The sequence below is a fragment of the Papio anubis genome, chromosome 17 (assembly GCF_008728515.1).
Source record: "Papio anubis isolate 15944 chromosome 17, Panubis1.0, whole genome shotgun sequence".
Lineage (NCBI taxonomy): Eukaryota > Metazoa > Chordata > Mammalia > Primates > Cercopithecidae > Papio > Papio anubis.
Genome location: NC_044992.1, coordinates 52,332,050 through 52,347,617, shown reverse-complemented (window position 1 = coordinate 52,347,617; position 15,568 = coordinate 52,332,050). Strand labels below are relative to the sequence as shown.

Below are 15,568 nucleotides of genomic sequence, written 5' to 3'. Positions count from 1 at the left end.
TAGCAAGGATGACTGAACTGTGGAAGAATCAAAGCTCTGTTGAACAGCATACAATTCCTGTCTTCAAAAATCTTACCTCATCAGGTAGATGAGACTTAAAATGAATAAAAGGAATGAATACAGATTTGGAGATAGTGGTTGTTGTGATGGATAACCTTAATTGTGTTTTCTTCCAAAACAGATTCATTCCCACAAAAGGGCATCAGAGGAGGATAAAGAAGACTCATCACGGATTCATTCCTACAAAAGGGCATCAGAGGAGGATAAAGAAGACTCATCACGGATTCATTCCCACACAAGGGCATCAGAGGAGGATAAGGAAGACTCATCAGTGTCAGGCCCCTGAGCCCAAGTTAAGGCATCCAGATGGCCTGGAGCCATGTTTTTTAAATTTTATTATTAAGTATTGTTTTTTTACTGGTTAAATCAATGATAACATTCTTTACTTTGTGGTTGTGTTACTCAAAATGAGGATTTTTAACAATAATAAAAATAAAGCTTGTTAGATCATTTTTAATTTTAATAAATTGGTTCCTGAAGATTTGACTAAAGAGAAAACTAGGCCAATCTAAGCAGAGTCCAAATGAAGTAGAAAGTCCATAGAGAACGAGGAAAAAAGGAAATTGTTGAACCACAGACACAGTAAAAGGAAAAAACTGGCCGGGCGCAATGGCTCACACCTGTAATCCCAGCACTTTGGGAGGCTGAGCTGGGTGGATCGCTTGAGCCCAGGAGTTTGGGCAACCTGACAAAACCCCCATCTCTACAAAAAATACACAAAAATTAGCCAGGTGTGGTGGTGTGCACCTGTAGTCCTATCTACTTGGTAGGCTGAGTTGGGAGTATCACTTGAACCTGGGAGGTTGCAGTGAGCTGACATTGAGCCGCTACACCCCAACCTGGGGGGTGACAGGGTGAAAAGAGTGAGACCCTGTCTTTAAAAAAAAAAAAAAAAAAGGAAGAAAGCAAAGAAAAAAATGTATATTTGTGACAAGGTCTCTTTCTGTCTCCCAAGCTGGAGTGCAATGGCAGAATCATAGCTCACTGCAGCCTCAAACTCCCGGGCTCAAGGCATCCTCCTGCCTTAAAGGCCTCCAGAAGGGTTGGGATTACAGGAATAAGCCACTGCGAGGCTAGATTTTTTTTTTTTTTTTTTGAAACAAGGTTTGACTCTCACCCAGGCTGGAGTGCAGTGGTGCAATCTCGGCTCACTGCAACCTCTGCCTCCCAGGCTCAAGCAATCCTCCTGCCTCAGCTTCTCAAGTAGCTGGAACTACAGGCACGTGCCACCAAGCCTGGTGAATTTTTGTATTTTTGGTAAAGAAGGGGTCTCAATATGTTGCCCAGGCTGGTCTTGAATTCCTGGGTTATAGTGATCCACCACCTCGGCCTCCCAAAGTGCTGGGATTATAGGTGTGAGTCACCATGACTGGCCAAAAAAAAAGTTGAAGTGTTAAAATTAAAAAGAAAATTCACCAAGCCATTTTGCATATTTTTCTGGAAAGATACAGATATATATATGTGTGTGTGTGTGTATATATATATATAGAGAGAGAGAGAGAGAGACAGATAGATCTGGACTATATACCTTATAGTATCAGTTGGGTATAACTTTGTTGCAGAAAGGGAACAAGGGGGCCGGGCGCGGTGGCTCAAGCCTGTAATCCCAGCACTTTGGGAGGCCGAGACGGGCGGATCATGAGGTCAGGAGATCGAGACCATCCTGGCTAACACGGTGAAACCCCGTCTCTACTAAAAAATACAAAAAACTAGCCGGGCGAGGTGGCGGGCGCCTGTAGTCCCAGCTACTCGGAGGCTGAGGCGGGAGAATGGCGTCAACCCGGGAGGCAGAGCTTGCAGTGAGCTGAGATCCGGCCACGGCACTCCAGCCTGCGCGAAAGAGCGAGACTCCGTCTCAAAAAAAAAAAAAAAAAAAAGAAAGGGAACAAGGGAACTGATTAGGGTTAAGGCGCATATATGTATGTGTATATATATGTGTGTGTTTATGTTTTCCCAATTCCTCACACCACTCCTTTTTATTAATTTTTTTTGAGGTGTAATTTATACACCATAAATTCACCCTTTTAAATAAGTGCAGAATTTAGTGAGTTTTAGTATAGTATTCACAAGGCTGTACAGCCATCACCACTATTTAATTCCAGAACATTTTCATCACCCCAGAAAGAAGCCCCAGAATCACTGGCCCTACTCCCCATTTCCTCTCCCATTTCCTGGCAAGTATTTACTTACTTCCTATGAATTTGCCCATTTGGGACATTTCATATAAATGAAATCATAAAATACATAATTTCACTAAATAAGACTTTTGTGTGTGACTTCAAACAGTTAAGTAGGCATAACATAACATTTACACTCTAATCACTGCCCCCTCCCCCTACCTTTTTTTTGAGACAGGGTCTCACTCTGTCTTCCCAGCTAGAGTGCAGTGGTCTGATCACAGCTCACTGCAGCCTTAACCTCCCCAGGCTCAGGTGATCCTCCTACCTCAGTCTCACAAGTAACTGGGACCACAGGCACACACCACCACACCTAGCTAATTTTTGCATTGTTTGTAGAGACAGGATTTCGCTATGTTGCCCAGGCTGATCTTAAACTCATGGACTCAAGAGATCCGCCTACCTCGGCCTCCCAAAGTACTGGGATTGCAGGCATCAGCTACCACACCTGGTTGTCTTTAACCATTTTTAAGTGTACAATTCAGTAGTGTTAAGAACATTCACATTGTTGTACAACAAATCTCCGGAACTTTTTCATCTTCCCAAATTGAAACTCTATACCTATTAAACACTAACTCCCCATTCTCTCCTCCCACCCCACGGTAACCACCCTTCTACTTTCTGTCTCTATGAATCTGACCACTCTAAGTACCTCATGTGAGTGGAATCACACAGTATTTCTCCTTTGGTAACTGGCTTATTTCACTTAGCATAACGCCCTCAAGGGTTCTCCATGTTGTAACGTGTCAGAATTTCCTTCCTTTCAAGGCTGAAGAATACATCCGTTGTATGGATCAATCACATTTGCATTACCTATTCATCAGTTAATGCACATGGAGGTTGTTTCCGCCTTTTGGTCATTGAGAATAATACTGCTGCATACATATGTGTATACATTTCTGCATGATTATATGTTTGCAATTCTTTTGACTATGTATGTATGAATAGAATTACTAGGTCATATAGTAGCTCTAAGTTTAACTTTTTGACTAACCACCAAAGTATTTTCCATAGTGCTACATAGTTTTACTTTCTCCAGTTTCCCAAATCCTCTCCAACACTTTTTATTTTTATTTTTTTTAAACAATTACACCCATGCTAGTGAATGTGAAGTGGCATCTCATTGTGGTTTGGATTTTATTTTAATTTTTAAAATCAAAAGAATATACTTGGCCTTAGGTGGTGGCTCACACCTGTAATCCCAGCATTTTAGGGGGCCAAGGTGGGTGGATCACCTGAGTTAAGGAGTTCAAGACCAGCCTGGCCAACATGGTGAAACCCCGTCTCTACTAAAAATACAAAAATTAGCTGGCTATGGTGGCAGCTGCCTGTAATCCCAGCTACTCAGGAGGCTGAAGCAGGAGAATCACTTGACCCAGGAGGTGGAGGTTGCCATGAGTTGGAATCGCGCCACTGCACTCCAGCCTGAGAGATGCTGTCCAAAAAATATATATATATATACACACACACACACACACATATAAAAGTGTGTGTGTATATATATATATATACACACACACACTTTTCTAGTATAATAAAATTATTTTACAAAAGAAGTCCATTACTAACACACACTTGCATGCAAAGCATAAGACACATCTAAGGACCGGGTGTGGTGGCTCACACCTGTAATCCCAGCACTTTGGGAGGCCAAGGTGGGCAGATCACTTGAGGTCAGGAGTTCCAGACCAGTGTGGCCAACATAGTAAAACCCCATCTCTACTAAAAATACAAAAATTAGCAAGGCGTGCTGGTGGGCACCTGTAATCCAAGCTGCTCAAGAGGCTGAGGCAGGAGAATCGCTTGAGCCCAGGAGGTGGAGGTTGCAGTGAGGCAAGATCCCGCCATTGCACTCCAGCCTAGGCGACAGAGCAAGACTCTGCCTCAAAAAAAAAAAAAAAGTACTAAAATTAAGTTGCCAAGAATTTACATGTAGTCCTTTCTACATATAAGACATAAACACCTGACACTTGACTCATTCCCTTCATTCTTCAGCCAGCCTCCCAGGACAAGTCTGGCAACGATTCTGACCACCGGGCAAAAGTAATTACCTTTTTCAGTTTATGTTAGGACAGCCTACGTGGGTTTACATTTGGCTTAATATAATATTACCCTACTTCTCCAATAAGTATTTAAGCATTTATTTAAAAAAACAAATTTGCCGGGCGCGATGGCTCAAGCCTGTAATCCCAGCACTTTGGGAGACCGAGACGGGCGGATCACGAGGTCAGGAGATCGAGACCATCCTGGCTAACACGGTGAAACCCCGTCTCTACTAAAAAATACAAAAAACTAGCCGGGCGAGGTGGCGGGCGCCTGTAGTCCCAGCTGCTCGGGAGGCTGAGGCAGGAGAATGGCGTAAACCCAGGAGGCGGAGCTTGCAGTGAGCTGAGATCCGGCCACTGCACTCCAGCCTGGGTGACAGAACGAGACTCCGCCTCAAAAAAAAAGAAAAAAAAAATTCAATTTAACCACTTGTACTACCCTAGTCTCTCTGAGAAAGACATGACATGCCTTACTTCAAGGAAAAAGGGGTCCTTTTTCCTCACAAATATTTCCTCATAAACTTTATTTTTTAAATGCTTTTAAAACCAGATTCTAATTTAACTAATCTAGATTTGCAAAATTATAAAGAAAAAATCTTGCCAGTTGTTGCTTCGGTTATGCTAATTTCACAATTTAGTACATCGCAACTACGTATTTAATACAAAGCAGCCTTGGCGCGGGGCGGGGCGTGTTTAACAAAAGGCATCTCAGCACCAGCCTAGAGAAACTTTTCTGTGTGAAAACAGAAGAGGGGTTACCATGGAGAAATTCGTTACGGATTTTGGGAAGGCTTTTTCCTCAGAAATAGAGTGAAAAGTAAAAGTCGCTGTGTAAGAAATCTGATACTGACGCTGTGTGACAGAAGTTGGTCCAAAAGTTCATCTTCGGCAATTATGTCTAGATGATCAACTACACATCTTCTACAACAGGTGACACGAAACCGCATTTCCCAAGCAAGGCAAAGCGATCAAATGAGTTAACACGTCTGTTCCTGCGGTCTTATATTTTTATTTTTGATTTAACCAAAACAATTTTGAATCGGATAAATTACCAAATTTGGTTGGGTCTTGTTTGGCTTTTTGCTTTGCTTTTTAATCAGCCATTTACCAGCAGCTGTTGCACGGGCCCATTAGCACTCGAAGAATAAAAACGAACACACAGGACCAGATAAGGTTCCCCTACTAACCCAAATGATCCGTTTCCTTAACACAATTTTAAAACCACAGCTAACGCCGGGCGCGGTGGCTCACGCCTGTAATCCCAGCACTTTGGGAGGCCGAGGCGGGCGGATCACAAGGTCAGGAGATCGAGACCATGGTGAAACCCCGTCTCTACTAAAAATAGAAAAAATTAGCCAGGCGCAGTGGCGGGCGCCTGTAGTCCCAGCTACTCGGGAGGCTGAGGCAGGAGAATGGCGTGAACCCGGGAGGCGGAGCTTGCAGTGAGCTGGGATTGTGCCACTGCACTCCAGCCTGGGCGACAGAGCAAGACTCTGTCTCAAAAAAAAAAAAAAAAAAAAACACAGCTAGGGAAAAAAGGCATGTTTTTGTGTGTGTTTGTGTGCCACAATCTGTCCAAATCCTTAATTCCTTTTTAAGGAATAGATATACAATAAAAATCTGAAAGAAACCTCAGAAATGCACAGAGGTTTGCAAAACAAGAGGCTTCTTTCATTCCAGAAAATAACAGCAAAACAAGGAGAGAAAAATGAATGCAATGGATATGTGTTTGCCAAAGTTTCTATCCTGCCCGGTGGAGACACTGTACTGCACACAGTTTTTGAAGAGGAAGAAGAGGGGTTGGTTGGTGGGGGAGAGAGATCGAGCGAGTGTGGCCTGCAAACTGCAACAATGCAATCTCCATTTTGAACAGTGCACCTCTTTCCTCTTGTAAATCTAGTATTTTTGCCACTTGATGGGTCCTTGCATTTCCCGTATTTCGGTGGTCAGCGGGGTTGGGGGGCGATCAGAGCAGGATGCACAGCACAGGAGTGAGCAAGGGGAAGCGGGGAGGGCAGGGGAGGTAGGGAAGGAATCTGCAGCAATTGGGCTGGGTGGGTACTGCAGTGCGGCTGTAGGCAGATCCCCTGAGGTCAGGCGTTCGAGACTGGCCTGGCCAACATGATGAAACCCCATCTCTACTAAAAATACAAAAATTAGCTGGGCATGGAGGCGCGCACCTGTAATTCCAGCTACTCAGGAGGCTGAGGCTGGAGAATCGCTTAAACCAGGGAGGTGGAGGTTGCAGTGAGACGAGATCACGCCACTGCACTCCAGCCTGGGCAACAAGAGCCCTCAAAACAAACAAACAAACAAACAAAAAATCAAGATGGCTACTTTTTTTTTTTTCTTTCTTTCTTTTGTTTTTTGAGATGGAGTCTCCCTCTTTTGCCAGGCTGGAGTGCAGTAGCACCATTTCGGCTGACTGCAACTTCTGCCTCCCAGGTTCAAGTGATTCTCCTACCTCAGCCTCCTGCGTAGCTGGGACTACAGGCGCGTGCCACCACACCCAGCTAATTTTTGTATTTTAAGTAGAGACTGGGTTTCACCATGTTGGCCAAGTTGGTCTTGATCTCTTGACCTCATGATCCTCCCGCCTCAGCCTCCCAAAGTGTTGAGATTACAGGCGTGAGCCACCGCGCCTGGCCAAGGCCACTATTTTCTATCAACTCTTTATCATAATTCATTTAATGAAAAAGAGACAAATGACTATAGAAATGTAATAATGTGAATATTTTTACAGAGATACTAGCAGATGTTGAAGGGCTCTAAAAAACAGAAAATGAAGAGATGCTAGGGTTTTTTCCCCATGATTACAATTACAGTACAGTAATGTAAGGCAAGTTTAGAATAAGCCTTATTACTGCTCGTACTGTCAATATTGATTAGTTATTTCATCCTAAATTTCCTTTTTTTTTTTTTTTTTCTGAGACAGAGGCTTGCTCTGTCGCCCAGGCTGGAGTGCAGTGGCGTAATCTCGGCTCACTGCAACCTCTGCATGCCGGGTTCAAACAATTCTCCCGCCTCAGCCTCCCGAGTAGCTGGGACTGCAGGTGTGTGCCACGATGCCTGGCTAACTTTTTGTATTTTGTTTAGTAGAGATGGAGTTTCACCAGGCAGGCTGGTCTCAAACTCCTGACCTTGTGATCCGCCCGCCTTGGGATCCCAAAGTGCTGGAATTACAGACATGAGCCGCCGCACCCGGCCCTAAATATCCTTTTCAAAAATACCGTAATCTACCTCACATCTATAAAAGAGCTAACAGACATATCTGGAAGCTAAAGTGATCTATAAACAATTATAGTGATTTTTAGCAGTTTAAACAAAATGAGTAAATACCATAACCTGGGTATAAAATTTTGTATAAAAAATAATTGGAGTTAAAATTTAACCATTTATACACTTAAATGGATGCAATTTATTACGTGTAAGTTATATCTCATTGACGTTAATTTAAAATACTTTGAATGTTAAAAATAAAATCGGAAAAGAGTCAGAACTAGTATCAAAGAGACCAATGACAAAAATCATAACTTTAGAATTAAGACAGGTTTGTGTGTTTTAGCTCTGCCACTTACTGTTGTGGCCTTAGGCAAATTACTTCTCTAACTCTTAGTTTTTGAGGGTAACAGTAGTAGCAATAGAAATAATAGTAGCTAATTATTTATGAAGCACTTATTTTATGAAAGACACTGTGCTAAAGTGCTTTACCTGAATTATTTCATTTATCCTCTCAACTGTTTATGGAGTATGTACTATTATCACTCATACTGTTTTGTAAATAAATATAAACCAAAGCCCATGGAAGTTAAATAAAGGTCATAAAGCCAGTACACAGAAGACTAAGGATTATAATTCAGCTGGTCTGATTTCAGAAGCATGGCTATATACAGCCTTCCAAGATGCTATGAGAATTAAATGATTTGTACATAAAGTGTTTATAACAGTTGGACATATAAATGCTCAATTTAATGTTACTATGTTATTTTACTTACTATTACACAACTTATCCATCCCATCCCTCTTAAATATAGCAATGTTTCTAATTTACATGGCCTGTTTTGAATAACTTAATCCAGCAACTTTTTTTTTAACTAGATAATATTTACAAGAGAGTTATATTTGTCAGGAAATTTCATTTGTCTCCTAGTCGAAACTCTTAATAACCAAATTTAACACATCTAATTTGTGACTTACTTTATAAATTTGTTGTGACAAGATCCTCCATTAATTTTACCATTACAAGGAAAATCTACATTCAATATACAATAAACACCAACTTATTTCTATTCTTTTAAGGATATTATCTATATATTTCTCTAACAATTTCAGTGATGTTAGCTTACTCGTCTGGTAAATCATTATTGAATAAACGACTGCAGTCCACAACTTGTCCTCATGTGAATTCGGTCTCTGAAGATTTACTATTAAATGATAGAAATATTACTAAGATTCATACAACTAGAAAGAATTATTACAATCAAATATTTCTATCTTTAGAAGACATCTGGCTTAGCTTATTTTAATACTTTAGAATGACCTCTTCGGTTTCTACTAAAATTTATAATTTCTTTTCCCATAGATTTTTCCCTTTAGGAGTAATATTAGAATTCTAAAGTTTTGTACCCTTTACCATGTTCATTGAAGAAGCCTAATTCCTTTTTTACCGTAGTAATGGTGCATAGAAGAGTCACTACTGTACTTAAGAAGAGGCATAACATATTAAGAGTATATTCATATACAAAGGAGTTTGAAAAGTCCACATTAAGTTTAATACTTGATAATCTGACCATCTAAAAAATACACTAGGCCAGGCGTGGTGCTCACGCCTGTAATCCCAGCACTTTGGGAGGCCGAGGCGGGTGGATCACCTGAGGTCGGCAGTTCAAGACCAGCCTGACCAACACGGAGAAACCCCGTCTCTACTAAAAATACAAAATTAGCCAGGCATGGTGGCACATGCCTGTAATCCCAGCTACTCGGGGGGCTGAGGCAGGAGAATCGCTTGAACCCAGGAGGCGGAGGTTGTGGTGAGCTGAGATCACGCCGCTGCACTCCAGCCTGGGCAAAAAAGAGCGAAACTCCGTCTCAAAAAAAAAAAAATATATATATATATATATAATTCTTGTAACCATGTGACCCAACTATGGATATTTATGTAATCATAATAATGTAAACATGGAACAATGGTTTAACCAAAAAGGTTCATGTAATATATTGGAAGACTAAAGAAAGGAAGGGGCTTGTGTCATGGGAATGGGGATGATGAATACCAATTTTAAAAGCCAAACCACTGGACTGGGCATCACAGTCCATGCCTGTAATCCAAATATTTTGGGAGGCGAAGGAGGGAGAATTGCTTGAGCCCAGGAATTCAAGACCTGACTGGGCAACATAGCAAGACCCCATCTCTACAGAAAATTTAAAAAAAAAATTAGCTGGGCATGGTGGCATGCACCTGTAGTTCCAGCTACTCAGGAGGGTGAGGTGGGAGGATCAGCTGAGTCCAGGAGTTTGAGGCTACAGTGAGCTATGATTATGCCACTGCACTCCAGCCTGAGCAACAGAGTGAGACTGTCTCTAATTTTAAAAGAATTTTTAATAAAAAATAAAGCTGAATCATCTTCTAGGTAGGAAATTCGAAAATACCTAAAACTAGGCTGGGCGTGGTGGCTCACGTCTGTAATCCCAGCACTTTCGGAGGCTGAGACGGGCAGATCACTTGAGGTCAGGAGTTGGAGACGAGCCTGGCCAACATGGTGAAACTCCGTCTCTACTAAAAATACAAAAATTAGCTGGGCATGGTGGTGGTGGCACCTGCATTCCAAGCTACTCGGGAGGCTGAGGCAGGAGAATTGCTTGAACCCAGGAGGCAGAGATTGCAGTGAGCCAAGATGGTGTCACTATACTCCAGCCTGGGTGACAGAGCAAGATTCTGTCTCAAAAACAAAACAAAACAAAACAAAACTACCTAAAACTAAAAAAAGAAAACTGATGGTATAAAATAAGGAACATATCTAGAAACATGAAAATACCAGAATAAACAGCCAAAGTTATTAAAGCAGTTGCCTTGAGGATGGAAATCAGGAATAAGAATGGAGCAGGGAACTTGCTGTTTTCCAGTAAAAACTTTATAGTATCTTTTGCCTTTTTAAAGAGGTGCATAAACTCCTATGATTAAAATAAAATTTAAAAGAAAGAAACCATCTATATAAAAGCAAAAAGAATGCCTATTCAGTGCAATCCAAATTCTGATTTCTGGTTTTATAATTGGTCTAAAGTGGTGAATTAATACCTTTATTTATTTGGAAAAAGTTGGGGGGACTGCTCTACTGTGAGCCAGTTTCATTTTGTTCTTCACAGAATTTTAGGGATACCTCATCTTTCAAAACCTGTCTGTAAACCAAAGCACATTCCCACTGGGCTTTTCTTTACGCCTTTTGTGAAGACCAAATTATACCACAGATGAAACTCAGATCATTTCCCATGATTCTTTTCAAAGACCATATCAAGTAATAATTATGTGTTTCATTTCAAACTAATCATTTAAACCTACAGGTCATAATGCTGATTCCACTTTGGATCGAGCGTATTCTTCACAGTATCTGTAGAATGGCATTGCCCAGATCCATCAACCACCACCTTAGCAAATGGATCAGGAAGTCCTATGAAAAAAAGATTTTTTAAAATTAATAATTTGACATGTGAGATAGAAGATTAATTATATAAATGTTCCATTTGCTACAAAAGATTATTCCATTATTTTTAAAAAGTTTAATAGCTATAAATGAATAGTCCATTTTTTAAAAAAAGACTAAAAGTTACTTCTAAATAAAATACCAAAACTACATTTTTTCTTGTTTCTGTCTCAAAATATTCCCAGTTTAAACTACCAAAATCTAGAGATTACTTCATAATGTGGAAGTTTTTGTAGGTTGTTACCAGCCCTGTGACCCCAGGAAGGTGAATTCTTGGAACCATTCATGGCTTTTTCTTTCCAAATGTCTCCCTCAGTAGCTCATTTAAAGGAGAGATTATTAAAGGTTTTTATACAGGAACACAGGCTACAGAGAAATCAAATTAGCAAATGGGTTTTGCTTAATAACTACCAGGAAAAATGAGACCAAAACAAAAGATGTAACACTCTGCCTTGAAAGAGTTTACTATCTAAGTGGAAAGATAAAAAATACTATACACGGAAAAAAAAAAAAAAAAAACCTGAGAATAAACAAGTGCTTAGTGATATTGATTATAATGCAAACACTTGTATCACTATGTTAGGTACTATTCTAAATACTTTACATTCATCCTTAATCCTTACAATAACCCTAGGAGGTAGATACTATTATTTTCCCTATTTTGCTGACATGGAAACTAAGGCACAAGGGGGTCAACTAAGTAGCCCAAGGTCACACAGTAGTAAGTGGCAGAGCCAGGGTCTAAAGTATAGATGCTAAACCCGTCTGGCTCTCGACTTCATGCTCTTAACCACTATGCTGTACTTCACCTCTCATTTACTATGTGATTCAACAGTGAGTACAAGAGCTCAGATAAACAGGAGAACAGTGTGAATCTGGACAGTATAGAAAGGGCTTTGGGGGAGAGGGGAACTCATCTGGGCTTTAAAGCAGGGGTCTTCAACCCCTAGACCATGGGCCGGTACAGGTTTGTGGCCTGTTACAACCGGGCCACACAGCAGGAGGTGAGCAGCAGGAGAGCAAGCATTACGGCCTGAGCTCCGCCTTCTGTCAGATCAGCCGCAGCATTAGAGGCTCATAAGAGCTGGAACCCTATTGTGAACTGCACATGCAAGGGATCTAGGTTGTGCGTTCCTTACGAGAATCTAATGCCTGATGATCTGAGCTGGAACAGCTTCATCCCAACACATCCCCTGCTCCCCGTGTCCTTGGAAAAACTGTCTTGCACAAAACCGGTCCCTGTGCCAAAAACGTTGGGGGCTGCTGCTTTAAAGGACATACAGGAGAAGGAGGACTTTCCTAGCAACAGGAAGAGTGCCAAGGAGGGTATGACAATACAGTATTTAAAAGACTTTGAAGAGTCTAACCAAAGAGTTTGTGCTAAGCTGTAAAAGTAAATAGTGTTGGAAATATGAATGATCCAGTAAGAGAAGCTTAAAAGTCAGACAATAGGGCTTGGACTGATTGAGGTAGATTAACAGGGAGCCATTTCAGGTTCTTGAGCATGGCTGGAACTACAGTCATTTTTTCTATCAGTGGTATTCAGGGTCCACTAGGAGAAAGAAAGATTAGAGGCAGACCATATATGAAGCTGTTGTAATCATCCAACAGTAGGATGAAAAGACCCTGAACGAGGGAAGTCATATGGAAAGGGAAAGGAAATGAAAATTAAGAGAGCTATTCTGAAAGATCTAATACAAATCAGTAAGACACTTGTGTCAAAGATGACAATACAGTTTTCGGCCCAAAGCAATAATGAAAATGATTGTTTTGACAAAAATGTAAAAGGTGGAACTAAAAATGTTAGACAAAAATGACACTTCACATGTAAGACATATTGGGATAGAGTAGATTTCCTGTGGACAGCTAAAAATACTACAACAAAACAGCGTTAAATGTTTGTGACTGGAGAAATTTTGCATGTTGGTATCAATGCTAGTTTTTTTAAGATACTAATTTGCCAAGTTTTGAGGACAGGCAACTCACCTATCAGTTCCCCAATTCTATGATTCTGTGATCTATCACCTTCAAATAATAAAGGAAGACCAAAACTTAAGGGTTATGTTTCAAAGAAACTTGGTAAGTTAGGGTATTAAATCTATTTGACTATATTGTTCTTGAAGCCGAGTGCTATGCATAGTATTTCAATAACACCTAACCATTTATAAATGTGTTCAATAGAAGAATGTTTTTACCTCCACTCTCAATTCATGAAGTATTTCCTCCTGGGAAGAATTCACTCTATCTTGTTATTTTCACTCTGCTATTTAAACATATAAATTTATGTTTATAAGGAAAAACAAAAAATCACATTTCTACACTTTCTCTTTAGGTGTTATTAAACTAGTTGAAGAATTAAGTCTCTCTGCTGGTTTCTGGCTTTTTTAAAAAAATTAAAATAAAAAGAATTAAAAATTGGCCAGGCACAGTGGCTCACACCTGTAATCCCAGCACTTTGGGAGGCTGAGGCAAAAGGATCACTTGAGCCCAGGAGTTTGAGACCAGCCTGGGCAACATAGTAACCACCTCTACAAGAAAATTTAAAAGTTAGCCAAGGGTGGTGGCATACGTCTGTAGTCTCAGCTACTCAGGAGGCTGAGGTGGGAGGATCACTTGAGCCTGGGAGGCTGAGGCTGCAATGAGCCATGATCATGCCACTGCACTCCACCCTGGTTGACAAAGCAAGACCCTATCTTAGGGAAAATAAAAAAATTAAGGATTAAGAAAAACATCTGACAAAGGACTAATATCCAGAATCTACAAAGTACGCAAACAAATCAGCAAGGAAAAAAAAAAAAACAATTCCATCAAAAAGTGGGTTAAGGACATGAATAGACAATTCTCAAAAGAAGATATACCAAGATAGGCCAACAAGCATATGGAAAAATGCTCAACGTCACCAAGTATCAGGGAAATGCAAATCAGAACTACAATGCGATGCCACCTCACTCCTGCAAGAATGACCATAATCAAAAAACTTTTAAAAAAACAGGTGTTGGCATGGATGCAGTGAAAAGGGAACACTTTCACACTGCTGGTGGTAATGTAAACTAGTACAACCACTACGGAAAACAGAGTGGAGATTCCTTAAAGAACTAAAAGTAGCACTTTGGGAGGCCCAGGCGGGCAGATCACGAGGTCAGGAGATCGAGATCATCCTGGCTAACACGGTGAAACCCCGTCTCTATTAAAAATACAAAAAAATTAGCCAGGCATGGTGGTGGGCGCCTGTAGTCCAAGCTAGCCAGGAGGCTGAGGCAGGAGAATGGCGCGAACCCGGGAGGCGGAGCTTGCAGTGAGCCGAGATCACGTCACTGCACTCCAGCCTGGGGCCTGGGTGACAGAGCGAGACTCCGTCTCAAAAAAAGAAAAAAGAAAAAAGAACTAAAAGTAGATCTACCATTTTATCCAGCAGTCCCACTGCTGGATATCTACCCAGAGGAAAAGAAGTCATTATACAAAAAAGATACTTGCACATGCATGTTTATAGCAGCACAATTTGCAATTGCAAAAATATAGAACCAGTCCAAATACCTATCAGTCAATGAGTGGATAAAGAAAATGTGGTATGTGTATACAGACACACACACACACACACACATACATATATATACGCCATGGAATACTACTCAGCCATAAAAAGAAATAATGGCATTCACAACAACCTGGATAAAATCGGAGACTATTATTCTAAGTGAAGTAACTCAAGAATGAAAAACCTAACATCGTATGTTCTCAGTCACATGTGGGAGCTAAGCTATGAGGATGCAAAGGCATAAGAATGATACACTGGACTATAGGGACTGGGGGAAAGGGTGAGAGGGTAATGAGGGATGAAAGAATACACACTGGGTACAGTGGACGCTGCTTGGGTGATGGGTCCACCAAAATCTCAGAAATCACCACTAAAGTACTTATTCATGTAATCAAATGCCATGTGTTCCCTCAAAACCTACTGAAATCAAAAATTAAAAGAAAAGAAAAATAACTTTTTCCATACAAAATGTGGCTTCCAGATCCTTAATTAAGTAGGAAAGTCACAGCCTTTTATGTTTCCTTTCTGTTAAATAACACAATAAAGAAAAATACAAGTTCAATATCTTAATTTAAAAAATAGGTTTCAACTTAACCTGATTATATTATTCTACAAAAATTTAACTTGAGAGCTAAGTTACTCTCGTGTGGTCAAAAGCTATCAGGTTTTCTGAAGTTAGTGAGACATCTAGTGGTAAATACAAAGTGGCTAGAGAACTTTCTGCATTTAAAAAAATTTCTCGGCTGGGCATGGTGGCTCACGCCTGTAATCCCAGCATTTTGGGAGGCAGAGGCGGGCGAATCACGAGGTCAGGAGATAGAGACCATCCTGGCTAACATGGTGAAACCCCATCTCTACCAAAAATACAAAAAATTAGCCGGGCGTGCCGCCATGCGCCGGTAGTCCCAGCGACTCGGGAGGCTGAGGCAGGAGAATCACTTGAACCCGAGAGGCACAGGTTGCAGTGAGCTGAGATCGTGCCATTGCACTTTAGCCAAGAGCGAAACTCCATCTCAAATAAATAAATAAATAAATAAATAAATAAATAAATAA

General features: G+C 40.8%; 1 protein-coding gene and 1 long non-coding RNA gene across 8 annotated transcripts in view; one reads left to right on the top strand and one right to left on the bottom strand.

The window, feature by feature from the left end:
• LOC100999055 (leucine-rich repeat-containing protein 37A3-like) overlaps positions 1–523 on the top strand; it is a 31,027-nt gene extending 30,504 nt beyond the window's left edge. For all 4 annotated transcript variants that reach the window (XM_009190893.4, XM_009190892.4, XM_009190891.4 and 1 more), the window contains one exon: positions 182–523. In XM_009190893.4, coding sequence (XP_009189157.2) covers positions 182–346 — 165 coding nt within the window. In that variant the 3' untranslated portion in view covers positions 347–523. The remainder of the gene's footprint in view (positions 1–181) is intronic.
• LOC103878886 overlaps positions 1–15,568 on the bottom strand; it is a 46,063-nt gene that overhangs the window by 3,431 nt on the left and 27,064 nt on the right. For 2 of the 4 annotated variants that reach the window (XR_004179464.1, XR_004179467.1), the window contains exons 4-5: positions 10,839–10,947; positions 8,629–8,706 (exon numbers count right to left, since the gene is read on the bottom strand). This is a non-coding gene — a long non-coding RNA (uncharacterized LOC103878886). Of the gene's footprint in view, positions 1–8,628; positions 8,707–10,838; positions 10,948–13,175; positions 13,244–15,568 lie in introns of all 4 variants that reach the window. The other 2 variants (XR_004179466.1, XR_004179465.1) reach the window with 2 other exon arrangements.